Here is a 24,427-nt window from a genome sequence, read left to right as displayed (position 1 = left end):
CGTATACGCAGTGCATACGCAATACAAACGCGCGCAAAGCGCGGCGTTTATTGCGCGCGCAAAACGCACACGCTCGTGTAAATGAGGCCTTACACAGTGAAAAGGTTTTTTTTTCAAAATTATTTGTTTTTGTGTCTCCATATTTGAAGAGCCATAACTATTTTATTGTTCCGCCGATGAAGTTGTATGAGGGCTTTTTTTTTGCGGGACGACTTGTAGTTTTTATTGGTACCATTTTGCTGCACATACCCGCCAAAGATCTGTGCGGACGATACCAGAAGTCAAGGCTTAGGAATGACATATCTCGGCGAGCCGCCGATAACGAGCGCTTGTGTTTTATGCACATGCTTAGCCTTGAAAATTCAACTACTCTGCTTGTGTGGGATTCCTCTGTAGTTCGGAAATTTCTGACTGACGAACGTGGTGAAGGTGTGGGTGTACTGCCGTCACCTACTTTTGACACCAGGAAGGAACTTCCCTGAACTGTGATTTCTAGCCAAAAGAGGAACGATAGACTCACCTTCACTGTCTGGGATTGCCTGCCCGGCTGCTGCATATTTAACCTCTGGATAAGTATATCATATTACATACTTACCTGATGGGCGAATTTCTCCCTTGACTGTCATTACTTGCAAACGATATCTGTGCAGCCTAGTGGTATTTGCATGAGTTACTAAGGACATGTGCAGGAGTTGTTTGAAATTAATAATCATTATTTAAACCAGTACTCTTCTTTTGGTTTATGACACTATGGTTAGTCTGTAGTACTGATTTTCGTCTATGTCACTATGCTGTATTATACTATAGTGTTTTTTATGACATATATACAGTTGCATGAGGCGAACTAACTCGCTCTCGCCCTCACTTTTCTCGGTATTATGAGCAAATTATTTGTCATACTTGGTGAAATATAAAAATTTTACCTGGCCGGGCTTGTGATGTTTGTTTACTTGTTTGTTTGTCTGTCAGTCATGCAAGATTATATATTTTAGCCTAACTAATAAATTTATATTTTATAGTCCAATTGAGCCGAGTGCCTTCTTATACCAGGATTAGTCCCTTACTCCCAGTTTTTCTATCCTTGATACGCCTGGTTGGCACCGTACAAGAGTACAGAGCTCTGTGACTATTGAGATCCCTTGTTCTCTTCTTTTTTATATTTATGGCATGAATGTCGGAGATGGGGATACCCCTTTAAAAGGTCAATCATGATATGATAACACATGAGTTTGTTTTTGAAATGCTACTTCAAAAAAATAATAAAAAGGAATAGTGGGAAATATAAACATACAGGGCCAGCAGACCAGGGACACCTAAACTTCCACTAGAGCTGATTGCAAATCCTCTACCAGCATACAGCTACATCACATTTATAATGGAGACTACAGAACCAACTCCCACTGAATGAACTCAAATCCAGCCATGACTCTTTACTGCATAGATGCCCATGGACATAGGTCTCTGGTGCTTAAAGAGGCTGTCACCAGATTTTGCAACCCCTATCTGCTATTGCAGCAGATAGGCGCTGCAATGTAGATTACAGTAACGTTTTTATTTTAAAAAAACGAGCATTTTTGGCCAAGTTATGACCATTTTTGTAGTTATGCAAATGAGGCGTGCAAAAGTCCAAGTGGGTGTGTATTATGTGCGTACATCATACTTTTACTAGCTGGGCGCTCTGATGAGAAGTATCATCCACTTCTCTTCAGAACGCCCAGCTTCTGGCAGTGCAGACACAGCCGTGTTCTCGAGATGGGGTACATACACCTCGATGTAGCTACTTACCTGCAAACGCTGATGCTGCTGCAGAATCAACTGTAGCCTCTGGTGCCGGTGTCCTCGCTCGTCTGACACGATGCAGGACCTGTGAGCGACGTCACAGCGTGATCTCTCGAGAACACGCTGTGTCTGCACTGCCAGAAGCTGGGCGTTCTGAAGAGAAGTGGATGATACTTCTCATCAGAGCGCCCAGCTAGTAAAAGTATTAAACACGCCCCGATGTACGCACATAATACACGCCCACTTGGACTTTTACTTTTAAACACACCCACTTGGACTTTTGCAAGCCTCATTTGCATAGCTACAAAAATGGTCATAACTTGGCCAAAAATGCTCGTTTTAAAAAAAATAAAAACGTTACTGTAATCTACGTTGCAGCGCCTATCTGCTGCAATAGCAGATAGGGGTTGCAAAATCTGGTGACAGAGCCTCTTTAATGGAAAAGATAGTAAGATAGAGCTGGGAATGTGAATGTTCTGACAATATGATTCAGTGCATATACATGTATTTGCTGGTGATGTAATGCAGTGTATATACATATATGTGCTGGTGATGTGATGCAGTGCATATTCATGTATGTGCTGTGGTGCAGTATTTATACGTGTATGTGCTCTGATGTAATGCAGTGTGTATACATGTATGTGATGTGATGCAGGGTATATATGTGTATGTTTTGGGGATATGATGCAGTGTGTATACATGTATTTTCTGTTGATGTGATACAGTGTATTTTCTACCGATGTTAAAGATTGTATATATGTATATGTGCTGGTGATATGATGCAGTGTGGATACATGTATTTGCTGGTGATGGGTTGCTGTAAATATGCATGTATGTGCTGGCGATTCGATCCAGAGTGTATATGTGTATGTGCCAGTGATGTGAGCTGGTGATGTATATGTGAATTTGCTGGTAATTTTAAAGAGTGTGTGTATATGCAAATTTTCTGACAATGTGATTCAGTGAGTAATGCATGTATTTGCTGGTGATGTTATGCAGTGTATGTATATACATATATGTTCTGGTGATGTGATGCAGTGTATATACTGGTAATGTGATGCAGCTTGTGTGTATGTGCAGGTTCTGGTGATGAGAAACGGTACATATGTGTAAGTGCTGGTGATCTCATGCAGTGTGTGCGTGTGCGTGTGCGTGTGTCTATATATTGTGACAGACCATGTGGACAGGTTGTGGATGGGGGGTCTATATTTCCCCAAGATTTCTGTCTTCTACTATCTGAAAACAAGCAGGGAATAAAATCAGCAGAGAATGTGGTTCTCCCTCTGCAATAGGTTTTGTCTAAAACCTGGAAAAGGGCCTGGTTGTTGGAGTAGGCCTGCACTGTTAGTTAGGATACCTACTGTATAGTTAGTGCCGGACAGGCATAGTTTTCTTTTATTTGGTTTTTTTTCCCACAGTGCCCGCATTCTCCACAAATTGTAAGGGAATTAGGTACCGGGACAGTCGTCTCCTGGGGTAGACGGGCACTTGGTATCAAACACACCAGTAAATTTCAGTCCGCACAGCAAAGACGTGGTACTACTGGCCTCAGCCAGATTTATTTACAGGTTGTACATGAAATAAAACGAAAACAATTGGTGGAGAATGCGGCCACTGTGGAAAAAAAAAACAAATAAAAGAAAACTCTATGCCTGTCCGGCACTAACTATACAGTTGGTATCCTAACTAACACAGTGCAGGCCTAACGCCTGGCACCATAAACCATGCAGACCATACAACCTGTTATGAATGCAGTCTGTTTGCTCTCACAAGCTCCTCTCCCCAGGCTGAGAGAGATTGTGACTGAACTGCAGACTTTTTAAAGAGCTATCACACCTGACCCCTGATTAATAGCTAGACAGCCCAAGACCAGGACTGTGTGGATGGAGCGGGGACCCACCCATCTCTCCCCACTCCAACAACCAGGCCCTTTTCCAGGTTTTAGACAAAACCTATTGCAGAGGGAGAACCACATTCTCTGCTGATTTTATTCCCTGGATGTTTTCAGATAGTAGAAGACAGAAATCTTGGGGAAATATAGACCCCATCCACAACCTGTCCACATGGTCTGTCACAATATATATATATATATATATATATATATATAAATTAAAAAATATATATATATATATACACATATGTATATGTGCGTGTACCATTGATGTCATGCAGTGTACCAATATGTGTGTATGTACCAGTGATGTAATGCAGTGTACCATTGATGTAGTGCCATGTATAAATGTGCATGCACCAGTGATGTGATGCAAACTATAGATGTGTGTGTACCAGTGATATGATGCAGTGTATAGAGGTGTATGTAGCAGTGATGTGATGCAGTGTACAGAGGTGTATGTACCAGTTATGTGATGCAGTGTATAGATGCTTATGTACTCGTGATGTGATGCAGTGTATAGATGCGTATGTTCCAGTGATGTAATGCAGTGTATAGATGTGTATGCAGTAGTGATGTGATGCAGTGTATAGATGTGTATGTTCCAGTGACGTGATGCAGTGTATAGATGTGTATGTTCCAGTGATGTAATGCAGTGTATAGATGTGTATGCAGTAGTGATGTGATGCAGTATGTAGACGTGTATGTACAAGTGATGTGGTGCAGTGTATAGATGTGTATGTACCAGTAATGGGATGCAGTGTATAGATGTGTATGTAGCACTGATGGGATGCAGTGTAAAGATGTGTATGTACCAGTGTTGTGATGCAGTGTATAAAGGTGTATGTACCAGTGATGTGATGCAGTTTACAGATGTGTATGTACCAGTGTTGAGATACAGTGTATAGAAGTGTATGTACCTGTGATGTGATGCAGTGTACAGATGTGTTTGCACCAGTGATGTGATGCAGTGTACAGATGTGTTTGTACCAGTGATGTGATGCAGTGTACAGATGTGTATGCACCAGTGATGTGATGCAGTGTATACATGTGTATGTACCAGTTGTGTGTTGCAGTGTATACATGTGTATGTACCAGTGATGTGATGCCGTGTATGTACCAGTGTATAGATGTGATTGTACAGTGATGTGATGCAGTGTATAGATGTGTATGTACCAGTGATGTGATGCAGTGTATAGATGTGTATGTACCAGTGATGTGATGAAGTGTATAAATGTGTATGTACCAGAGGTGTGATGCAGTGTAAAGTTGTGTATGTACCAGTGACGTGATGCAGAGTATACATCTGTATGTAGCAGTGATGTGATGCAGTGTATACATATGTATGTACCAGTGATGTGATGCAGTGTACACATGTGTATGTACCAGTGATGTGATGAAGTGTTTGTACCAGTGATGTGATGCAGTGTATAGATGTGTTTGTACTAGTGATGTGATGCAGCGTATAGATGTGTATGTTCCAGTGATGTAATGCAGTGTATAGATGTGTATGCAGTAGTGATGTGATGCAGTGTATAGATGTGTATGCAGTAGTGATGTGATGCAGTATGTAGATGTGTATGTACAAGTGATGTGGTGCAGTGTATAGATGTGTATGTACCAGTAATGGGATGCAGTGTATAGATGTGTATGTAGCACTGATGTGATGCAGTGTAAAGATGTGTATGTACCAGTATTGTGATGCAGTGTATAAAGGTGTATGTACCAGTGATGTGATGCAGTGTACAGATGTGTTTGTACCAGTGATGTGATGCAGTGTACAGATGTGTATGCACCAGTGATGTGATGCAGTGTATACATGTGTATGTAGCAGTGATGTGATGCAGTGTATGTACCAGTGATGTGATGCAGTGTATACATGTGTATGTACCAGTGATGTGATGCAGTGTATGGACCAGTGATATGATGCAGTGTATAGATGTGATTGTACAGTGATGTGATGCAGTGTATAGATATGTATGTACCAGTGATGTGATGCAGTGTACAGATGTGTATGTACCAGTGGTGTGATGCAGTGTAAAGTTGTGTATGTACCAGTGATGTGATGCAGTGTACAGATGTGTATGTACCAGTGATGTGATGCAGTGTAGAGATGTGTATGTACCAGTGATGTGATGCAGTGTATACATGTGTATGTACCAGTGAAGTGATGCAGTGTATGTACCAGTGATGTGATGCAGTGTATAGATGTGTATGGACCAGTGATGTGATGCAGTGTACAGATGTGTTTGTTCCAGTGATGTGATGCAGTGTACAGATGTGTTTGTTCCAGTGATGTGATGCAGTGTAGAGATGTGTATGTACCAGTGATGTGATGCAGTGTATATATATGTGTATGTACCAGTGATGTGATGCAGTCTATGTACCAGTGATGTGATGCAGTGTATAGATGTGATTGTACAGTGATGTGGTGTATATATGTGTATGTACCAGTGATGTGATGAAGTGTATAGATGTGTATGTACCAGTGGTGTGATGCAGTGTAAAGTTGTGTGTGTACCAGTGATGTGATGCAGTGTATACATGTGTATGTAGCAGTGATGTGATGCAGTGTATACATATATATGTACCAGTGATGTGATGCAGTGTATAGGTGTGTATGTACCAGTGATGTGATGCACTGTATAGGTGTGTATGTACCAGCGATGTGATGCAGTGTATAGGTGTGTATGTACCAGCGATGTGAAGCAGTGTATAGGTGTGTATGTACCAGTGATGTGATGCAGTGTATAGGTGTGTATGTACCAGCGATGTGATGCAGTGTATAGGTGTGTATGTACCAGCGATGTGATGCAGTGTATAGGTGTGTATGTACCAGTGATGTGATGCAGTTTATAGGTGTGTATGTACCAGTGATGTGATGCAGTTTATAGATGTGTATGTACCAGTGATGTGATGCAGTTTATAGATGTGTATGTACCAGTGATGTGATGCAGTGTATAGATGTGTATGTACCAGTGATGTGATGCAGTGTATAGGTGTGTATGTACCAGTGATGTGATGCAGTGTATAGATGGGTATGTACCCGTGATGTGATGCAGTGTACAGATGTGTATGTACCAGTGATGTGATGCAGTGTATAGATGTGTACGTACCAGTGATGTGATGCAGTGTATAGGTGTGTATGTACCAGTGATGTGATGCAGTGTATAGGTGTGTATGTACCAGTGATGTGATGCAGTGTATAGGTGTGTATGTATCAGTGATGTGATGCAGTGTACAGCTGTGTATGTACCAGTGATGTGATGCAGTGTATAGATGTGTATGTACCAGTGATGTGACGCAGTGTATAGATGTGTATGTACCCGTGATGTGATGCAGTGCATAGATGTGTATGTACCAGTGATGTGATGCAGTGTATAGGTGTGTATGTACCAGTGATGTGATGCAGTGTATAGATGTGTATGTACCAGTGATGTGATGCAGTGTATAGATGTGTATGTACCCGTGATGTGATGCAGTGTATAGGTGTGTATGTACCAGTGATGTCATGCAGTGTATAGGTGTGTATGTATCAGTGATGTGATGCAGTGTACAGCTGTCTATGTACCAGTGATGTGATGCAGTGTATAGATGTGTATGTACCAGTGATGTGATGCAGTGTATAGGTGTGTATGTACCAGTGATGTGATGCAGTGTATAGATGTGTATGTACCCGTGATGTGATGCAGTGTATAGGTGTGTATGTACCAGTGATGTGATGCAGTGTATAGATGTGCATGTACCCGTGATGTGATGCAGTGTATAGGTGTGTATGTACCCGTGATGTGATGCAGTGTATAGGTGTGTATGTACCAGTGATGTGATGCAGTGTATAGGTGTGTATGTACCAGTGATGTGATGCAGTGTATAGGTGTGTATGTACCAGTGATGTGATGCAGTGTATAGGTGTGTATGTACCAGTGATGTGATGCAGTGTATAGGTGTGTATGTATCAGTGATGTGATGCAGTGTACAGCTGTGTATGTACCAGTGATGTGATGCAGTGTATAGATGTGTATGTACCAGTGATGTGATGCAGTGTATAGATGTGTATGTACCCGTGATGTGATGCAGTGTATAGGTGTGTATGTACCAGTGATGTGATGCAGTGTATAGATGTGTATGTACCAGTGATGTGATGCAGTGCATAGATGTGTATGTACCAGTGATGTGATGCAGTGTATAGGTGTGTATGTACCAGTGATGTGATGCAGTGTATAGATGTGTATGTACCAGTGATGTGATGCAGTGTATAGGTGTGTATGTACCCGTGATGTGATGCAGTGTATAGGTGTGTATGTACCAGTGATGTGATGCAGTGTATAGGTGTGTATGTATCAGTGATGTGATGCAGTGTACAGCTGTCTATGTACCAGTGATGTGATGCAGTGTATAGATTTGTATGTACCAGTGATGTGATGCAGTGTATAGGTGTGTATGTACCAGTGATGTGATGCAGTGTATAGATGTGTATGTACCAGTGATGTGATGCAGTGTATAGATGTGCATGTACCTGTGATATGATGCAGTGTACAGCTGTGTATGTACCAGTGATGTGATGCAGTGTATAGGTGTGTAGGAACCAGTGACGTGATGCAGTGTATAGGTGTGTATGTACCAATGATGTGATGCAGTGTATAGATGTGCATGTACCTGTGATGTGATGCAGTGTACAGCTGTGTATGTACCAGTGATGTGATGCAGTGTATAGGTGTGTAGGAACCAGTGACGTGATGCAGTGTATAGGTGTGTATGTAACAGTGATGTGATGCAGTGTATAGGTGTGCATGTACCAGTGATGTGATGCAGTGTATAGGTGTGTATGTACCAGTGATGTGATGCAGTGTATAGGTGTGTATGTACCAGTGATGTGATGCAGTGTATAGATGTGTATGTACCCGTGATGTGATGCAGTGTATAGGTGTGTATGTACCAGTGATGTGATGCAGTGTATAGATGTGCATGTACCCGTGATGTGATGCAGTGTATAGGTGTGTATGTACCCGTGATGTGATGCAGTGTATAGGTGTGTATGTACCAGTGATGTGATGCAGTGTATAGGTGTGTATGTACCAGTGATGTGATGCAGTGTATAGGTGTGTATGTACCAGTGATGTGATGCAGTGTATAGGTGTGCATGTACCAGTGATGTGATTCAGTGTATAGGTGTGTATGTACCAGTGATGTGATGCAGTGTATAGATGTGCATGTACCCGTGATGTGATGCAGTGTATAGGTGTGTATGTACCCGTGATGTGATGCAGTGTATAGGTGTGCATGTACCAGTGATGTGATGCAGTGTATAGATGTGCATGTACCCGTGATGTGATGCAGTGTATAGGTGTGTATGTACCCGTGATGCGATGCAGTGTATAGGTGTGTATGTACCCGTGATGTGATGCAGTGTATAGGTGTGTATGTACCAGTGATGTGATGCAGTGTACCTCTGTGTGTGTTTCCCTGGCTCCAGCAGCAGCAGCAGCAGCATCGTGGGCAGGTGCCTCCCTCCTTGCAGCCTCCGCCCGCTCCCAGCTGTAGCCCCAATGCTCGGGGGATGTGCCGCTGCCAATCACGAGGCTCCCTCCTTGTGTGTGGAGGGTGGGGGCTATTGTTCCCTCGCCTGATTGTTAGGCACGGAGAAGCAGCCTGGCTTCCTTATTCCTACATCCAGGGTGGGACCTGCCAGTCAGTGTTGTCAGTGGCCACTGCTGCTTACTGCCACCAGCACCGACCACCACATCCCCAGCTCTATAAGCCATTAGAGACTCGCTGCCTGGCGGGCACTCAGCCTGGAGTCCCCATGTACGACGACCTGTACACCCATGGATTCGAAGACTCTGAGGTGGTGAGTGTGGGACTCTCCCTTTTATGTCTATGATCTGTAATGTACGGCAGCTCTCCTCCTGCCATGTGTGTCAACCGGGTGTACTGCTGCCACAACAGCTACTAATGGGCACATTCAACAGACACCTGGAGCAGGATTTCTAAGAACTGCTCCATACTCTGCTGTCACCCACCTCCTCCTGTCCATGGATGGTGTATACCAGGCAGGTGCTTCCAGACTGCAGAGGTCTAAGATGTGGGCAGGACTCACCCATGGAAACCTATGTGCCATACAGCATAAGTTTCTATAACTTGTATATATATATTTATATCTTATAGCTTTACTATATACCATAATACACATATACATATACAACACATTGTAATAGAGACCATATTCCATGCATCCTATACAATCATACATATTTACAGCTAACCATACAATAATATATATAATATGCATATACAATCATACATATATATATATATATATTATATATATATATATATATATATATATATATAAACATATAGCATACACACATACAATAATATGCCATATGTCATATACACATGTACTTATACCATATACAGTATTGTAATAGAGACCATATTCCATACATCATATACAATCATACATATTTACAGAAAACCATACGATAATATATATATAATATGCCTATACAATCAGTCATGTATACATAACATATAGCATACACACATACAATAATACATATACCATCATCCACATATCATGTACATATACCATATACAGTATTGTAATAGAGACCACATTCTATACATTATATGCAATCATACATATTTACAGATAACATACGATAATATATATATAATATGCCTATACAATCATACATATACTCATAACATACAGCATACACACATACAATAATACATATGCCATAATCCATATGTCATATACACATGTACATATACAGTATTATAATCGAGACCATATTCCATACATCATATACAAATCATACATATTTACAGATAACCATACGGTAATATATATAATATGCCTATACAATCATACATATACACATAACATATAGCATACACACATACAATAATACATATGCCACAATCCATATATCATATACACATGCCATTTATTATGCTACAGATACCACAATATACTATAATACTTCTACCCTAATACCTATAACATATACATGTATAAATATATATAAAACAATACATATACCCTAATACCTGTAACATATACATGTATAAATATATATATAAAACTATACATATACAATAATGCCTATTTAGAAAAAGGCACATCACATACACCATATATTCCACTGTGAGGTGACATTGTGCCAGTAGCCATCTCTTTATTTCACCAAGTCTAAGGCTGGCATTACACATAGTGACTTCTCTGGTGGCAGGCAGAAAATGTCTGACCATAGTCCGGTATATGAGTATACACAATGTTTTATGGTGCTGTAAACATCGACCGATTGTACCGATATATGTAAATGAATGATAAGAATGTTGATCTGATGGACACCAAGTATTGAATCCACTTATGTAAATCTTATCGCTTTCTATAGTATCATTGGTGAAGGAAGAAGTTGTAAAAGTGATATAGTGTGAATGTGGTGTATAAACGTGTATCTCTGCAGGTGCAGCATCATGTTGGGTGTCATGTAGCAGTTGTGTTCTCTGGACTTTTGTGTTTCAATGTCCCAAAATATTGGCGTCTGCGATAAAGGTCTCATAAATGTCTCACAGCTGGAACAGGAGGGGAGATTGGACATTTGCCAGATATTTGGGGCATATAACTGGTGTCATTGGATGTTGCCTCTGTTGTACCATTGCGACTAACTTGCAACACCAACCAAAAAAGAGGAAAAGAGAATAGTCTGGGCTGTTCTCAAAAATAATAGTGCAATGTATTGATAAATATGGCGGAAACTTTATACCCAATTAATACCGATTAAGTTGCACTATATGTGTTGATACATGAGCTTGGTCCATACAGTGGCACTATATTATTTAGGTGGCACCACATTATGTGCCCCACTACTAATACAATATGTTTATGTGCACCCCCACTCATATATCATGCGGTCTTATTATTACACTGCATTGATTATATATTATCTACTCTACTGTAGCAGTATCTGATGTTGGCATACTAGCCTATAGCAAGAGACCCTGCTGTACAAAGTGGCACATCTGCAGCAATGGCAACAAATAGTTGGTTTTGTGAAGCTATAATATTCTTCATCTACGTGGCAATACACTGCGTTCCAAATTATTATGCAAATGTTATTTTTCGCTGATTTTCCTAAATAGTCGATGCAAATGACAGTCAGTATAATCTTCAAGCCATCAACCGTTGGAGTATAATGCAAATTTTATTGAACAAATCTCCTAATGATGACAGATTTTTTTTTTTAGAAGTAAAAAACTCAAAATGCACTGTTTCAAATTATTATGCACAACAGAGATCAAAACATTTTAAAGGTTGTAAAGAGAACTAAATGGTAATTTGTTGAATTTGCAGCATCAGGAGGTCATATTTACAGAAATCTAAAGCTCTTTCAATAAAAAAAAACTTAACAGGCCAAGTTACATGTTAACATAGGACCCCTTCCTTGATATCACCTTCACAATTCTTGCATCCATTGAATTTGTGAGTATTTGGACAGTTTCTGCTTGAATATCTTTGCAGGATGTCAGAATAGCCTCCCAGAGCTTCTGTTTTGATGTGAACTGACTGCCTCCCACCCTCATAGATATTTTGCTTGAGGATGCTCCAAAGGTTCTCAATAGGGTTGAGGTCAGGGGAACATGCGGGCCACACCATGAGTTTCTCTCTTTTTATGCCCATAGCAGCCAATGACACAGAGGTATTCTTTGCAGCATCAGATGGTGCATTGTCATGCATGAAGATAATATTGCTACGGAAGGCACGGTTCTACTTTTTGTACCACGGAAGAAAGTGGTCAGTCATAAACTCTACGTACTTTGCAGAGGTCATTTTCACACCGTCAGGGATCCTAAAGGGGCCTACTAGCTCTCTCCCCATGATTCCAGCCCAAAACATAACTCCGCCACCTCCTTGCTGATGTCGCAGCCTTGTTGGGACATGGTGGCCATTCACCAACCATCCACTACTCCATCCATCTGGACCATCCAGGGTTGCACGGCACTCATCAGTAAACAACACGGTTTGAAAATTGGTCTTCATGTATTTTTGAGCCCAGTGCAACCGTTTCTGCTTGTGAGCATTGTTTAGGGGTGGCCGAATAATAGCTTTATGCACACTTGGAAACCTCTGTAGGATCCTGCACCTTGAGGTTCGCGGGACTTCAGAGGCACCAGCGGCTTCAAATACCTGTTTGCTGCTTTGCAATGGCATTTTAGCAGCTGCTCTCCTAATCCTATTAATTTGTCTGGCAGAAACCTTCCTCGTTATGCCTTTATCTGAACTAACCCGTCTGTTCTCTGAATCAGCCACAAATCTTTTCACAGTACGATGATCACGCTTATGTTTTCTTGAAATATCCAATGTTTTCATACCTTGTCCAAGGTATTGCACTATTTCACGCTTTTCGGCAGCAGAAAGATCCTTTATTTTTCCCATATTGCTTGAAACCGGTGGCCGGCTTAATAATGTGGAACGTCCTTAAGTAGTTTTCCTTTGATTGGGCACACCTGGAAAACTAATTATCACAGGTGTCTGAGATTGATTACAATGATCCAAAGAGCCCTAAGACACAATACCATCCATGAGTTTAATTGAAGAACTAATAATTAAATGTTTATGACACTTAAATCCAATGTGCATAATAATTTGGAACACAGTGTATATGGAATTGTAAATGTGTCTCATGTTTGTAACATATATATTTGCTTTCTGCTGACTTGTCTAACCTGGGGCTGCTGACTTGTCCAACCTGGTTCCTTACAAAATACCGTTAATAAATGTCTGGGAGGATTGAAACGTCCGGTACTTACATAACGCTATTCTGAAACGTATTAATGGACTGACCATAATAACTATACTTATTGGAGATATATTCCTTACAAAATATTTTTTCCGCTTCGTGGACTAACCATCTAATAAATTAATACCAATGAGTGGGTGTGCGTCGATATTGAGTGCCATGAATTTCTTATTGTGTTATTGGGGCCCTGTCTGGTCTTCCTACTGGCACCTAGTACCTTGACGGAGTGCCAAAGCACTTTACACTTATATTATGAGGGGCGATCAGACCAAGCTAACGAAATACTATTAAAGAACATCCTCCTTTGACTTGTGTTACATCTGGGACATTGGGGCACAATATTAAACATTGCACCCCAGTGTTTTATAACCTTAATCCTAGCCATAGACACATTATAATAGATATTCTGCATTTGTAATGGGACAGCCTGGTCCGACACCATTCATCATGGGTACCAGTGAAATTCTAGGGAACTAATATGTTAATCAAGGCTTCACTTTAAGGCTGGGTTCACACGACCATGTTACGTCCGTAATGTACGGAACGTAAGTCGGCCGGAAGACCCGGACCGAACACAGTGCAGGGAGCCGATGATGCACGATGCACGATGCTAGGAGTCCCTGCCTCTGCGTGGAACTACTGTCCCGTACTGTAATCATGATTACAGTACGGGACAGTTGTCCTGCAGCGAGGCAGGGACTCCTAGCATCGTACATCACTATGATGCTAGGAGCCCGGCTCCCTGCACTGTGTTCGGTCCGGGTCTTCCGGCCGAAATACGTTCCGTACATTACGGACGTAACATGGTCGTGTGAACCCAGCCTGATAGATGCTAAGCCGCGATACCCAGCCTATGGACAAGTGGGGTGCTGTTCCTGGAAGGAAGCAGCCATGTTTTTCTAATCTTTTACAACCCTTTTAAAGGGGTATTACCATCTTGCTAAATCAACTTAAAATACTCAAAGTCAAAGTTATGCACTTTTGCAATTACCTTCATTTGTAGAAATTGTATATTTTATGAGATATCCATCCTCCATCTCACTTCCTTGTATATCAGTCATTGCCTAGGGATGCGGCCATCGCTGAGTTCATTTAGCGGTACCTGTGTTCACTGATTCATTCTCCTTTCCTTAGGCCCCATGCACACGACCGTCATTTTGATCCGCAATTACGGATCCGTAATTTCTTTGGCCCATGGACACCTTCCTGTATATTTACAGGAAGGTGTCCGGGCCATAGGAAGGATCTGCAAAAAATAGGACATGTTCTATTTTTTAAATTTATGGACCGTGCTCCTATACTTTATAATGGGAGCATGGCCCGCAAATGCGGGTGACTGTCCACAGTTGTCCGTGCCCGTAATCACGGACTGTGTTTACAGCTACGGCCGTGTGAAAGGGGGTCTTAGAGAGGATAGCCCTATTGTCAACGCGGCTGATGGTCTGGCCACATCTCACCACCTATGTTCAGATTAGTGGTCGGCTACAGGGCATGCGCAGTAGCCCTGGAGCCTCTTCTCACAAGAGATGAGCGCTTTTATCTAGTTGGTCCTTATCAGGGCTTTTGCACATGTGAGTAAAACTGGGGAAGGAGAAATAAACATTGCGGGGAAGACGCGGAAGGATTGTCTCAACCATGCTTACCATGCCTGGTTGAGACGATCGGTCAGCCAGCTTTACTCCCGATGCCGGCTGCTAGTTCTACAGTATCTAGCAGCGTTGGGCGCGCGCACGGAGAAGGCAGCACCGCTTTATTGATATCAAGCGTGTCACACCCACATTTAGTAAAGAGAAGGGGAACTCGCTGCTTAGGAAAAGTTGAAAAAAGACACTTATACTAAGAATATAAATGAATGAATTACATAATTAAACTTAATTTTTTAGGTATATTAAAGATATTTGGAAATAAAAAATAATCTTCAGTTGGAAATAACCCTTTAGGGGAAAAAATTAATATTGCACCGTTTGACTAATGGCAGCTAGCAAATAAAAACAGCGGACTCAAAACTGAGAGCTGTTTTAAGAGGTGAGCGCTCCCCATTCCTCTCACCAGTCACTGATGGGTGCTGAGTATACATGCGGATACATGACCGCCATCAGTCACTGGTGAGGGAGGTGGAAGGAGTGTTAGCTATTATTAGCCAAATATTTTTTGTGCTGTTTGGACTAATAGTTCAGTTGACCTGTCCCTATATTCTGCTGCCCTTCTACAGGTCAGCATAGTATGGTGACCAATCCGTTTACGCTGCCTCTGTGCCTGCCTGTGACATGGAGGAAGCACTGTGGTCACAAGGGACTTTATGTTCCTCGTCTAACGAAATGGTGAGGGAAAAGTAAAAGCTACGTGTGCTCAAATAACGTTCCATCTTTATAAATGTCCCGTTATTTGAAGATCGTGAAAGGGAAGAATATATGTTGCAGCGTAGTTGCTCTTTTTTTTTATTTTTGTGTTTTACTTTATACTTTATAATCAAGGGATGTATGTACAATAGAAGTAGCCCTGCCGCTGCTATGGGGTTCATGAGGGCGCAGCGGAGATCTGTCCTATACTCTAATCTACAAGTACTTCCACATTATCAAACAAAAGGGTAGTACTGGGCCGAGGTGGCTACTGCCCAGAGGGTGCTTCGGCCCTTCTTTCCTACACGGATGGACAGCTAGTGAGTAGACCAGTGCCAGGCTGCTCTGAGATATGGAGTCTGATTTTTACTATACAGCTCAGTTTTCCTTATAAACATGTTTGAATATGTATTTGCATCTAGTATTGGGCATAATGCCATATTTACAGTCCAGCATGGCACACGGTTCATTGCTTTCTGTCTCTTATGTCGAATTAGTTCTATAATGACCAGTTTGCAATATTCGTCTCAGTCCCCTGCAAGTCAAGGATGTTACATACATACACCCAGATGATCTCATTTTCCTTTTAACAGAACGACGCAGAGTGATATTGCAATGGACAGGGTTAAAAAAAAAATTTGGCTTTTTTTCCGCCCTCTGACTCAGTGCCATAGGGGAATGTACTGAATATCCCCAAGGGATCTTGCCCATCCTGCAGGCTGTCACATAGCAGATCTTTGTGTACGGTAATGAAGAGACTATAGGTCGGTCTTTTGCAGAGGACTATACTGTTTGTAATGGGGATGTAGTCTTCTGGTTTCTAGAACAGTAAATTTTAGATTACAGAAATCCATATGCATTATATATAAACCCATATTTTACATTATTATTTATTTATATGGGGCACACATGTTACACGGCATGTTCATGGCTGTTCATGGTTTAATTAAAATGATAAAATAACAGCCCATCCCCCACCAAACCTTTCATTTTATGTTCTCAACACAGTTGAATATTGATCCTAATATACACAATTATCATGGCGATGGGTACTATACATGGAGTAATTGAAGACCTCGCCAAGATGATTTGTCCACCTAAAAAATTATGGGATCAGTTTCCCTCTGACGTTTTTCACTGCGCTGTAAGGAGCAGAGACTAAAGGGTTGGACATAGTTAAGGGAGCCCTAAAAAGTGTTAAAAATCGCATGATGGGCACCAATGGTGCCCATTTACTTTAATGATTTCCGTCATGGTATCCTTAGTTTTCTGGCATTTTTCAGAGAATCTGCCACGAAGGCTCCTAACGGACTTTCCGATGCAGATGTGAACACAGCCTTATGATTTGTAGTGCTTTTATGGATTATAATATATAACGTATTAGTTATTGGCTGTTCTTTATGGTTTCTATTAGTCTTTTTGTATCAGATTTTTACGTTTGTTAAACTTTCTTTTGTTTTATATGGTGCTGTACCACATATTATTTTCACCTCCGTACTTCATATAGCTGAGGAAGTACATTTCAGCAGAGAGAAGAACAAGCTTTTCCAGATGAAGGACTTTCCTACTTTTCTCTGGTGGGATCTTTTCCCATTTGAGGGAAATATTATACGGTGGTAGCACGGGCCATTTAATTCTCCTTGCTGTATACCGAGATGAGGATAGACAACACTTCCTTCAGGGCAGTCCTTTCCCTGGAGTTTATACTTTTTGTCGATGTGTATTTTCGGTACCCACTTGTCACAGGAAAATAGGTCTTGCTGAATCGGCAGTTCATTTCCTATTGGTCATTACTCGTATTGCATGTCTGTTGTACAACAGGACTGGAGACGGAGACACTAAACTTCAGTGAATCCTCTGACAAATCAGTTTGGCTTCTTGTACCACGGATAATCCCTCGCAGCATTCAATTCTATGCGATTAACTCATAAACAAAATGTTGTTCCAGGGAAATTGTTCTTATTTAGTCCACCAGGTGTTGTAAGGGATCTTTTACAATCTCTGGGTTATAGTTTTCCCTAAATGGCATTTACAGGCCAAACTTGAAGGGAAACTCCACTGATCATGAGACCCTTGATGCTTCATAGACGGTAGTTGTACCTTCCATTTTGGTTGAAAATGGACATGATGTAACTCGAAATCAGTAAATTAAAAATTATTAAAAATTATATGTAGATCTTTACTATGAAATTTGGGGTATTCTTAAACTTTGGAACAACCTGTTCATATTTGGGCTAACCCCTCATTAATAAACAATATCTCCTCCTCATGTGACCATCAACTCTTGGCAGATGCTATGATGGAGCAGAGCGGCGGAAATAAAAAACGCAGGTGTGAACTTCGCTTTAAAAGGCTTATTACGTTTTACCCTGCTGTGTTTGTATATATTATGCGGGAACCCTTCTTATTAGTGGGGGTCAATCATTGCAGTTACACCAATTTCTAGCTGGTTCATGCAGTCAAGCATAGATACAGCTGTACAGTTTCTATAGCAGTGCTGTCCAACTGTTGCCAAACTACAACTCCCAGCATGCAGCTGGAGAACCACACATTGGAGACCGCTGTTCTAAAGATAAACATTGACAGCATGATACTGTAGAGCTCGGTGACTTTCATGGTGTCACTGTCATAGGAAGCCACCCTTAGGGCTTATTCAGACAAACGTAAAATACGCGCGTGCAACGCGCGTGATTTTCACGTGCGTTGCCCGTAGCTATATTAGACAATGGGGCCGTGCAGACATGGCAGCGTTTTTTGCGCAGCGTTGCTCCGTTGCAAAAAACTCACGACATGTCCGTTGATTCAGCGTTTTCAACGCATCACGCACCCATTGAAGTCAATGGGTGCGTGAAAACCACGCATGTCGCACGGAAGCACTTCCGTGCGAACTGCGTGTTTGCGCAACAGCTGTCAAAAGGATGAATGTAAACCGAAAAGCACCACGTGCTTTTCTGTTTCCGAACATCCAAACGGAGTGTCTTTGCGATTAGCGAAACCCGACAACCGAAGCTAACTTCACCGGGTTCGGCCAAACTCGTTTTGGCCGAACTCGGCAATAAAAATTCCGGTCCGCGACGTCGGGAGACATTCACTGTGCATGGTTTTGAAAGAGTTAAACTGTTTCAGCACCATGGACAGTGACTTGCGATCCCAAAATACATGAACCTGTAAAAAAAAACGAAGTTCTAACTAACCGATTACTCCTGTCTCCTTCCTGCAGTCCGACCTCCCGGGATGACACTTCAGTTCAAGTGACAGCTCCAGCCAATCACAGGCCAAGCACAGGCTGCAGCCAATCACAGGCCAAGCACAGGCTGCAGCCAATCACAGGCTGCAGCGGTCACTTGGACTGCCGCGTCATCCAGGGAGGTGGGGCTCGATGTCAAGAGAGGCGCGTCACCAAGGACGCGTCACCAAGGCAACGGCCGGGAAGTTCTCGGTAAGTAGGAACTTTATCTTTTTTTTAACAGGTTTTTCGCTGTTGTGTTCGGCATTCACTGTCGAGGGTGCTGAAAGATTTAGCTCTTTCAGCACCTTGGACAGTGACGGGCGTCGACAAGCCTCATCTCTATGATGCCGGCTGCGCGAAAATCACGCAGCCGCGCATCAGACACGGATGACACACGCAGCTGTCAAATAGTGTTTGCGCGCGCAAAACGCTGCGTTGTTTGCGCGCGCAAAAACGCAACGCTCGTGTGAATCCGGCCTTAAAACAATATGTTCAATTTCTGCCCTGGTTCACAATAAGTGCTGCTCTCCAGTAGGAGGGTGTGTATTGTGTGACACTGACTATTTCTGCGCAGCCACGCACAAGTCTGAGATGACCGCATGCCATGCAAATCATCAGTTTGTTTGTGGTGTTTTTGAGGAAATTTGGTGGTCAGTGGCGTTTTTTCCTCTGCATGCTGTGGATCTGGCATTTTTTCTTCTGGTGTTTTTTCTATAAACTTATATATAGAACTTAAAAAAGCTAAAAAAACCATCATGTCGCTAAAATGACACTACACGAAAAACGCAACAAAAAAAGCTGTTGCATGTTACAAAATGCTGGTGTTTTCAGGCTATGTTCACACCTGCGTCGTAACATTCCATTGTTCTGCTCTGTCAGACGAGCAGAACAAGGGAATAACAGAAGCAACTGTTCCATTGTACAACGGACACTGCCGACTGCCAATGGAACCCATTGACTTCAATGGGTTTCGTCGGGGTGTCCCTGATTTTGCTGGACACAATAGCGCAGCATTCTGCGCTATTGTCTTCTGTAATCTCCGGTAATCCTTGCCAGATCTGCGATGGAGGCCCCTAAGGGAGCCTCTAACGCAGATGTAAGCCTTACTTGTGTTTTTATATGCAGTTTATCCCCTTCCCGGTCTGGACGGAGAAGAGTAGAAAGCGTCACTATGACAGCCGGACTGTAAGTATTAACAGTTGTGATTTTTGCGGTGGAATCGCAGCTTTTTGGTGCAAAAATTGCTAAATTTGCTGTTTGTTGAGGGTTTTACCTCCCCATTGAATTCAATAAAGAAAAGCAGCAATTCCGAAGTATAAATGGACATGCTGCGGATTTAAAAAAACGCACCACGGAAATTCAGCTGTGGAAGAAAGCCGTTCATACTTACCCCCTCCCTTCTCTAACGTCTGCTCCGGCCTCCCTGGACGCAGGCCATGTGACGCTTCAGCCTGTAAACTTCTGAAGTGCCGACGTGAAAAGATGGCGCTTCAGAACTACCCTGAATGGCCGACGTAAAAAGACTATACGCCGGTTGTTAAGGGATTAAACGGCTTTTACTATAATCAATATTTATCACCTATCCACCATATATATATATTTCGAGAACGGGCTTACTTTGCCGTCCCTGTGAGTCCCATATGAATGTAGCAGTACTGCGCATGCTCGGCCACCGCTCCATTCATATCTACGGGGCTGTCAAGCGCTATCTTCTGGAAATGGAAGGGTGGCTGAGCATGCGCAGTACTGCTACATTCATATGGGGGTCACAAGGACAGCAAGGTAAGCTCGTTCTAAGGATCCCAGCGGTCGGACCCCCACCGATCAGATCTTTATCAGCTATCTTGTGGATAGATGATAAATATCAATATCAATTATGAAAAACCCCTTTAACCCCTTCCCGCTCCTGGACGTACTATTACGTCATGGCAGCTGTATCGTTCGCGCTCCATGACGGAATAGTACGTCTCGGGAGTAACGGCCGTTTCGACCGTCCTCCCGACACATACAGGAGCTGTGACAGCTGCTGTCTTGTTCAGCAGCTGTCACAGCTCCTACAGCGGGGACCGATCGCTGTGTCCCCGCTGATTAACCCCTTAAAAGCCGCGTTCAATAGAGATCGCGGCTTTTTAGGGGTTAAGCTGCCATCGCCGGCCTGCTACGCGATAGTGGCCGGCGATGGTGACTATGGCAACCGGACACCAAACAATGGTGTCCGGCTATGCCATAGACGGAAGCCTAGTGGGTCCTGACAACGTCAGGACCCACTATGCTTGCTATCAGTGAGTAGCTGACAGTTCTAATACACTGCACTACGCATGTAGTGCAGTGTATTAGAATAGCGATCAGGGCCTCCTGCCCTCATGTCCCCTAGTGGGACAAAGTAATAAAGTAAAAAAAAAGTTAAAAGAAGTTGTGTACAAATAAGAAAATAAAAGTTTTAAAAGTATTAAAAGTAAAAATCCCCCTTTTTCCCTTATCAGTCATTTATTATTAATAAAAATATATAAACAAACAAATAAACTATACATAATTGGTATCGCCGCGTCCGTAACGGCCTGAACTACAAAATTATTTCGTTATTTATCCCGCACGGTGAACGCCGTAAAGGAAAATAATAATAAACCGAACCACAATCACAATTGTTTGGTCACTTCACCTCCCAAAAAATGGAATAAAAAGAGATCAAAAAGTCGCATGTACCGAAAAATGGTACTCATCGAAACTACAGTTCGTTACGCAAAAAATAAGTCCTCGCACGGCTTTATTGATTGAAAAATAAAAAAGTTCTGGCTCTTAGAATAAGGCAACACAAAAAGTAAATGATTGTTTACAAAACGTATTTTATTGTGCAAACGCCATAAGACATAAAAAAACTATAAACATCTGGTATCGCCGTAATCGTATCGCCCCGCAGAATAAAGTGAATATGTAATTTATAGCGCACGGTGCACGCAGTAAAAAAAAAAGAATAAAAAAACAATAGTAGAATTGCTGTTTATTAGTCACCTAAAAATAGAATAAAAACTGATCAAAAAGCCGCATGCACCCCATGAAAACTGCAATGGATTCCTCAGGGGGTCTAGTTTCCAAATTGGGGTCACTTTTGGGGGGTTCCCAATGTTTTGGCACCACAAGACCTCTTCAAACCGGACATGGTGCCTAATAAAAAAGAGGCCTCAAAATCCACTAGGTGCTCCTTTGCTTTGGAGGCCGGTGCTTCAATCCATTACCGCACTAGGGCCACATGTGGGATATTTCTCAAAACTGCAGAATCTGGGCAATACATATTAAGTGCGTTTCTCTGATAAATCCTTTTGTGTTATAAAAAAATGGTATAAAGAGGATTTTCTGACAAAAAAAAATATGTAAATTTCTCCTCTACTTTGCTCTAAATTTCTGTGAAACACCTAAAGGGTTCATAAACTTTCTAAATGCTGTTGTGAATACTTTGAGGGGTCTAGTTTCTAAAATGGCGTATTTGATAGGGGTTTCTAATATATGGGCCCCTCAAAGCAACTTCAGAACTGAACTGGAACCTAAAAAAATAAATAAATGAGGCAATACTTCGCTTCTTACATTACTGATAATGAGCCGTGCCCACCCCGAGATGACCCCAGTTTTGACCGTTTGTATAAACGGAGACCCCTATTAGACCGTTCCAGTGCCCGGTTTTCCCAAGCATTCACCTATTGATGAGTCCCTGGTACATTTTAAAGGGAGGGTTCAATTCCGCGAGTACCTGCCGGGTAAGAGGGCAAGGTATGGTGTGAAGATGTATAAGCTGCGAGAGTGCATCTGGGTATACCTACAGGTTTAGGCTATATGAAGGAAAGGCCACCCCCAAACCAGACTGCATCCTGGACTACAATAGGTACATGGGAGGTGTGGACTTGTCAGATCAAATCCTGAAGCCCTACAGCGCCATGCGGTGTGGTATAAGAAGCTGGCCGGGCACATCATACAGATGGCATTGTACAATGCGTACGTGCTACGTCGATGTGCAGGCCAGACGGGAACTTTCCTGGAATTTCAAGAGGTGATTATCAAGAACCTAATCTTTAGGGACCAAGAAGGTGGGGCACCCAGTACTTCTGGAAGCGGGGCCACACGCATCGTACCAAGGCGGCAACACTTTCCATGAGAAGTTCCCCAAACTGGCAAGAAGGGAAAAAGTCAAAAGAGGTGCATAGTCTGCTATAAGGGATGACACAATATATCAATGTGACACGTGTCCCGAATAACCAGAGCTATGTATGAAAGTCAGTTTTAAAATTTATCATACATCCCTTGGTTTATAATTTACCTCAATTTTACTTACCCTGATGCACTCCGCACAGCTTATCCCCCCTCGTCTTTCCCCTCTGAGCCCTGCTGTGTGTCCAGGCAGCTGATAACAGCCACATGTAGGGTATTGCCATACCCGGGAGAACCCACATTACAGTTTATGGGGTGTAGGTCTCTGGTCAAAATGCTCACTACACCTCTAGATGAATGCCTTAAGGGTGTAGTTATTAAAACGGGGTCACTTCTTGCGGGTTTCAACTGTACTGGTACCTCAGGTGCTTCTGCATACATGACTTCGCACTAGAAAATCCCCAGTAGGCCAAATGGTGGTCCTTTCCTTCTGAGCCCTCCCATGGGCCCAAACGGCAGTTTATCACAACAAATGGGGTATTGCGGCACTCAGAACAAATTGCGCAACAGAATGGGGTATTTTGTTTCTTGTGAAAATAAAAAATTTTCAGCCAAAACTACATATTATTTGAAAAAAATAATTTTGTTTTCATTCCCAGCCCAATTCAAATAAGTTCTGTGAAAAAACTATGGGGTCAAAATGGTCACAACACCCATAAATGAATTCCTTGAGGGGTGTAGTTTCCAAAATGGGGTCATTTGTGGTTGGTTTCTATTGCTTTGATACCTCTGGGGCTCTGCAAATGCGACATGGCACCCGAAAACCAATCCAGCAAAATCTGGACTCCAAAGAACACACAGCGCTCCTTTCCTTCTGAGCCCTCCCATGGGCCCAAACGGCAGTTTATCACCACAAATGGGGTATTGCCGCACTCAGGACAAATTGGGCAACAAAATTGAGTATTTTATTTCTTGTGAAAATAAGAATTTTTGAGCTAAAATGACATATTATAGGAAAAAATATATTTTTTTTTAATTCCCAGCCCAATTCAAATAAGTTCTGTGAAGAAACTATGGGGTCTAAAATGTCACATTACCCATAAATGAATTCCTTGAGGGGTATAGTTTCCAAAATGGGGTCACTTCTGATGGGTTTCTGTTGCTTTGATACCTCTGGGGCTCTGCAAATGCGACATGGCACCCGAAAACCAAACCAGCAAAATCTGTACTCCAAAGAACA

The 24,427-nt window shown here is 42.2% G+C and overlaps 1 protein-coding gene across 4 annotated transcripts in view; it reads left to right on the top strand.

The window, feature by feature from the left end:
- Nucleotides 1-24,427, top strand: part of CACNB3 (calcium voltage-gated channel auxiliary subunit beta 3) — a 297,646-nt gene that overhangs the window by 140,476 nt on the left and 132,743 nt on the right. Inside the window, exon 1 of one of the 4 annotated variants that reach the window (XM_075852203.1) lies at nucleotides 9,280-9,518. The exons of the other annotated variants lie outside the window; for them this stretch is intronic. Within the exon in view, the coding sequence (XP_075708318.1) occupies nucleotides 9,474-9,518 (45 nt within the window). The 5' untranslated portion in view covers nucleotides 9,280-9,473. Of the gene's footprint in view, nucleotides 1-9,279; nucleotides 9,519-24,427 lie in introns of those variants that run through there. 4 annotated transcript variants of the gene reach the window in all.

This window comes from Rhinoderma darwinii, chromosome 2, assembly GCF_050947455.1.
Source record: "Rhinoderma darwinii isolate aRhiDar2 chromosome 2, aRhiDar2.hap1, whole genome shotgun sequence".
Lineage (NCBI taxonomy): Eukaryota > Metazoa > Chordata > Amphibia > Anura > Rhinodermatidae > Rhinoderma > Rhinoderma darwinii.
The sequence above is the reverse complement of the archived record's forward strand: the minus strand, read 5'-3'. Positions and strand labels throughout refer to the sequence as shown.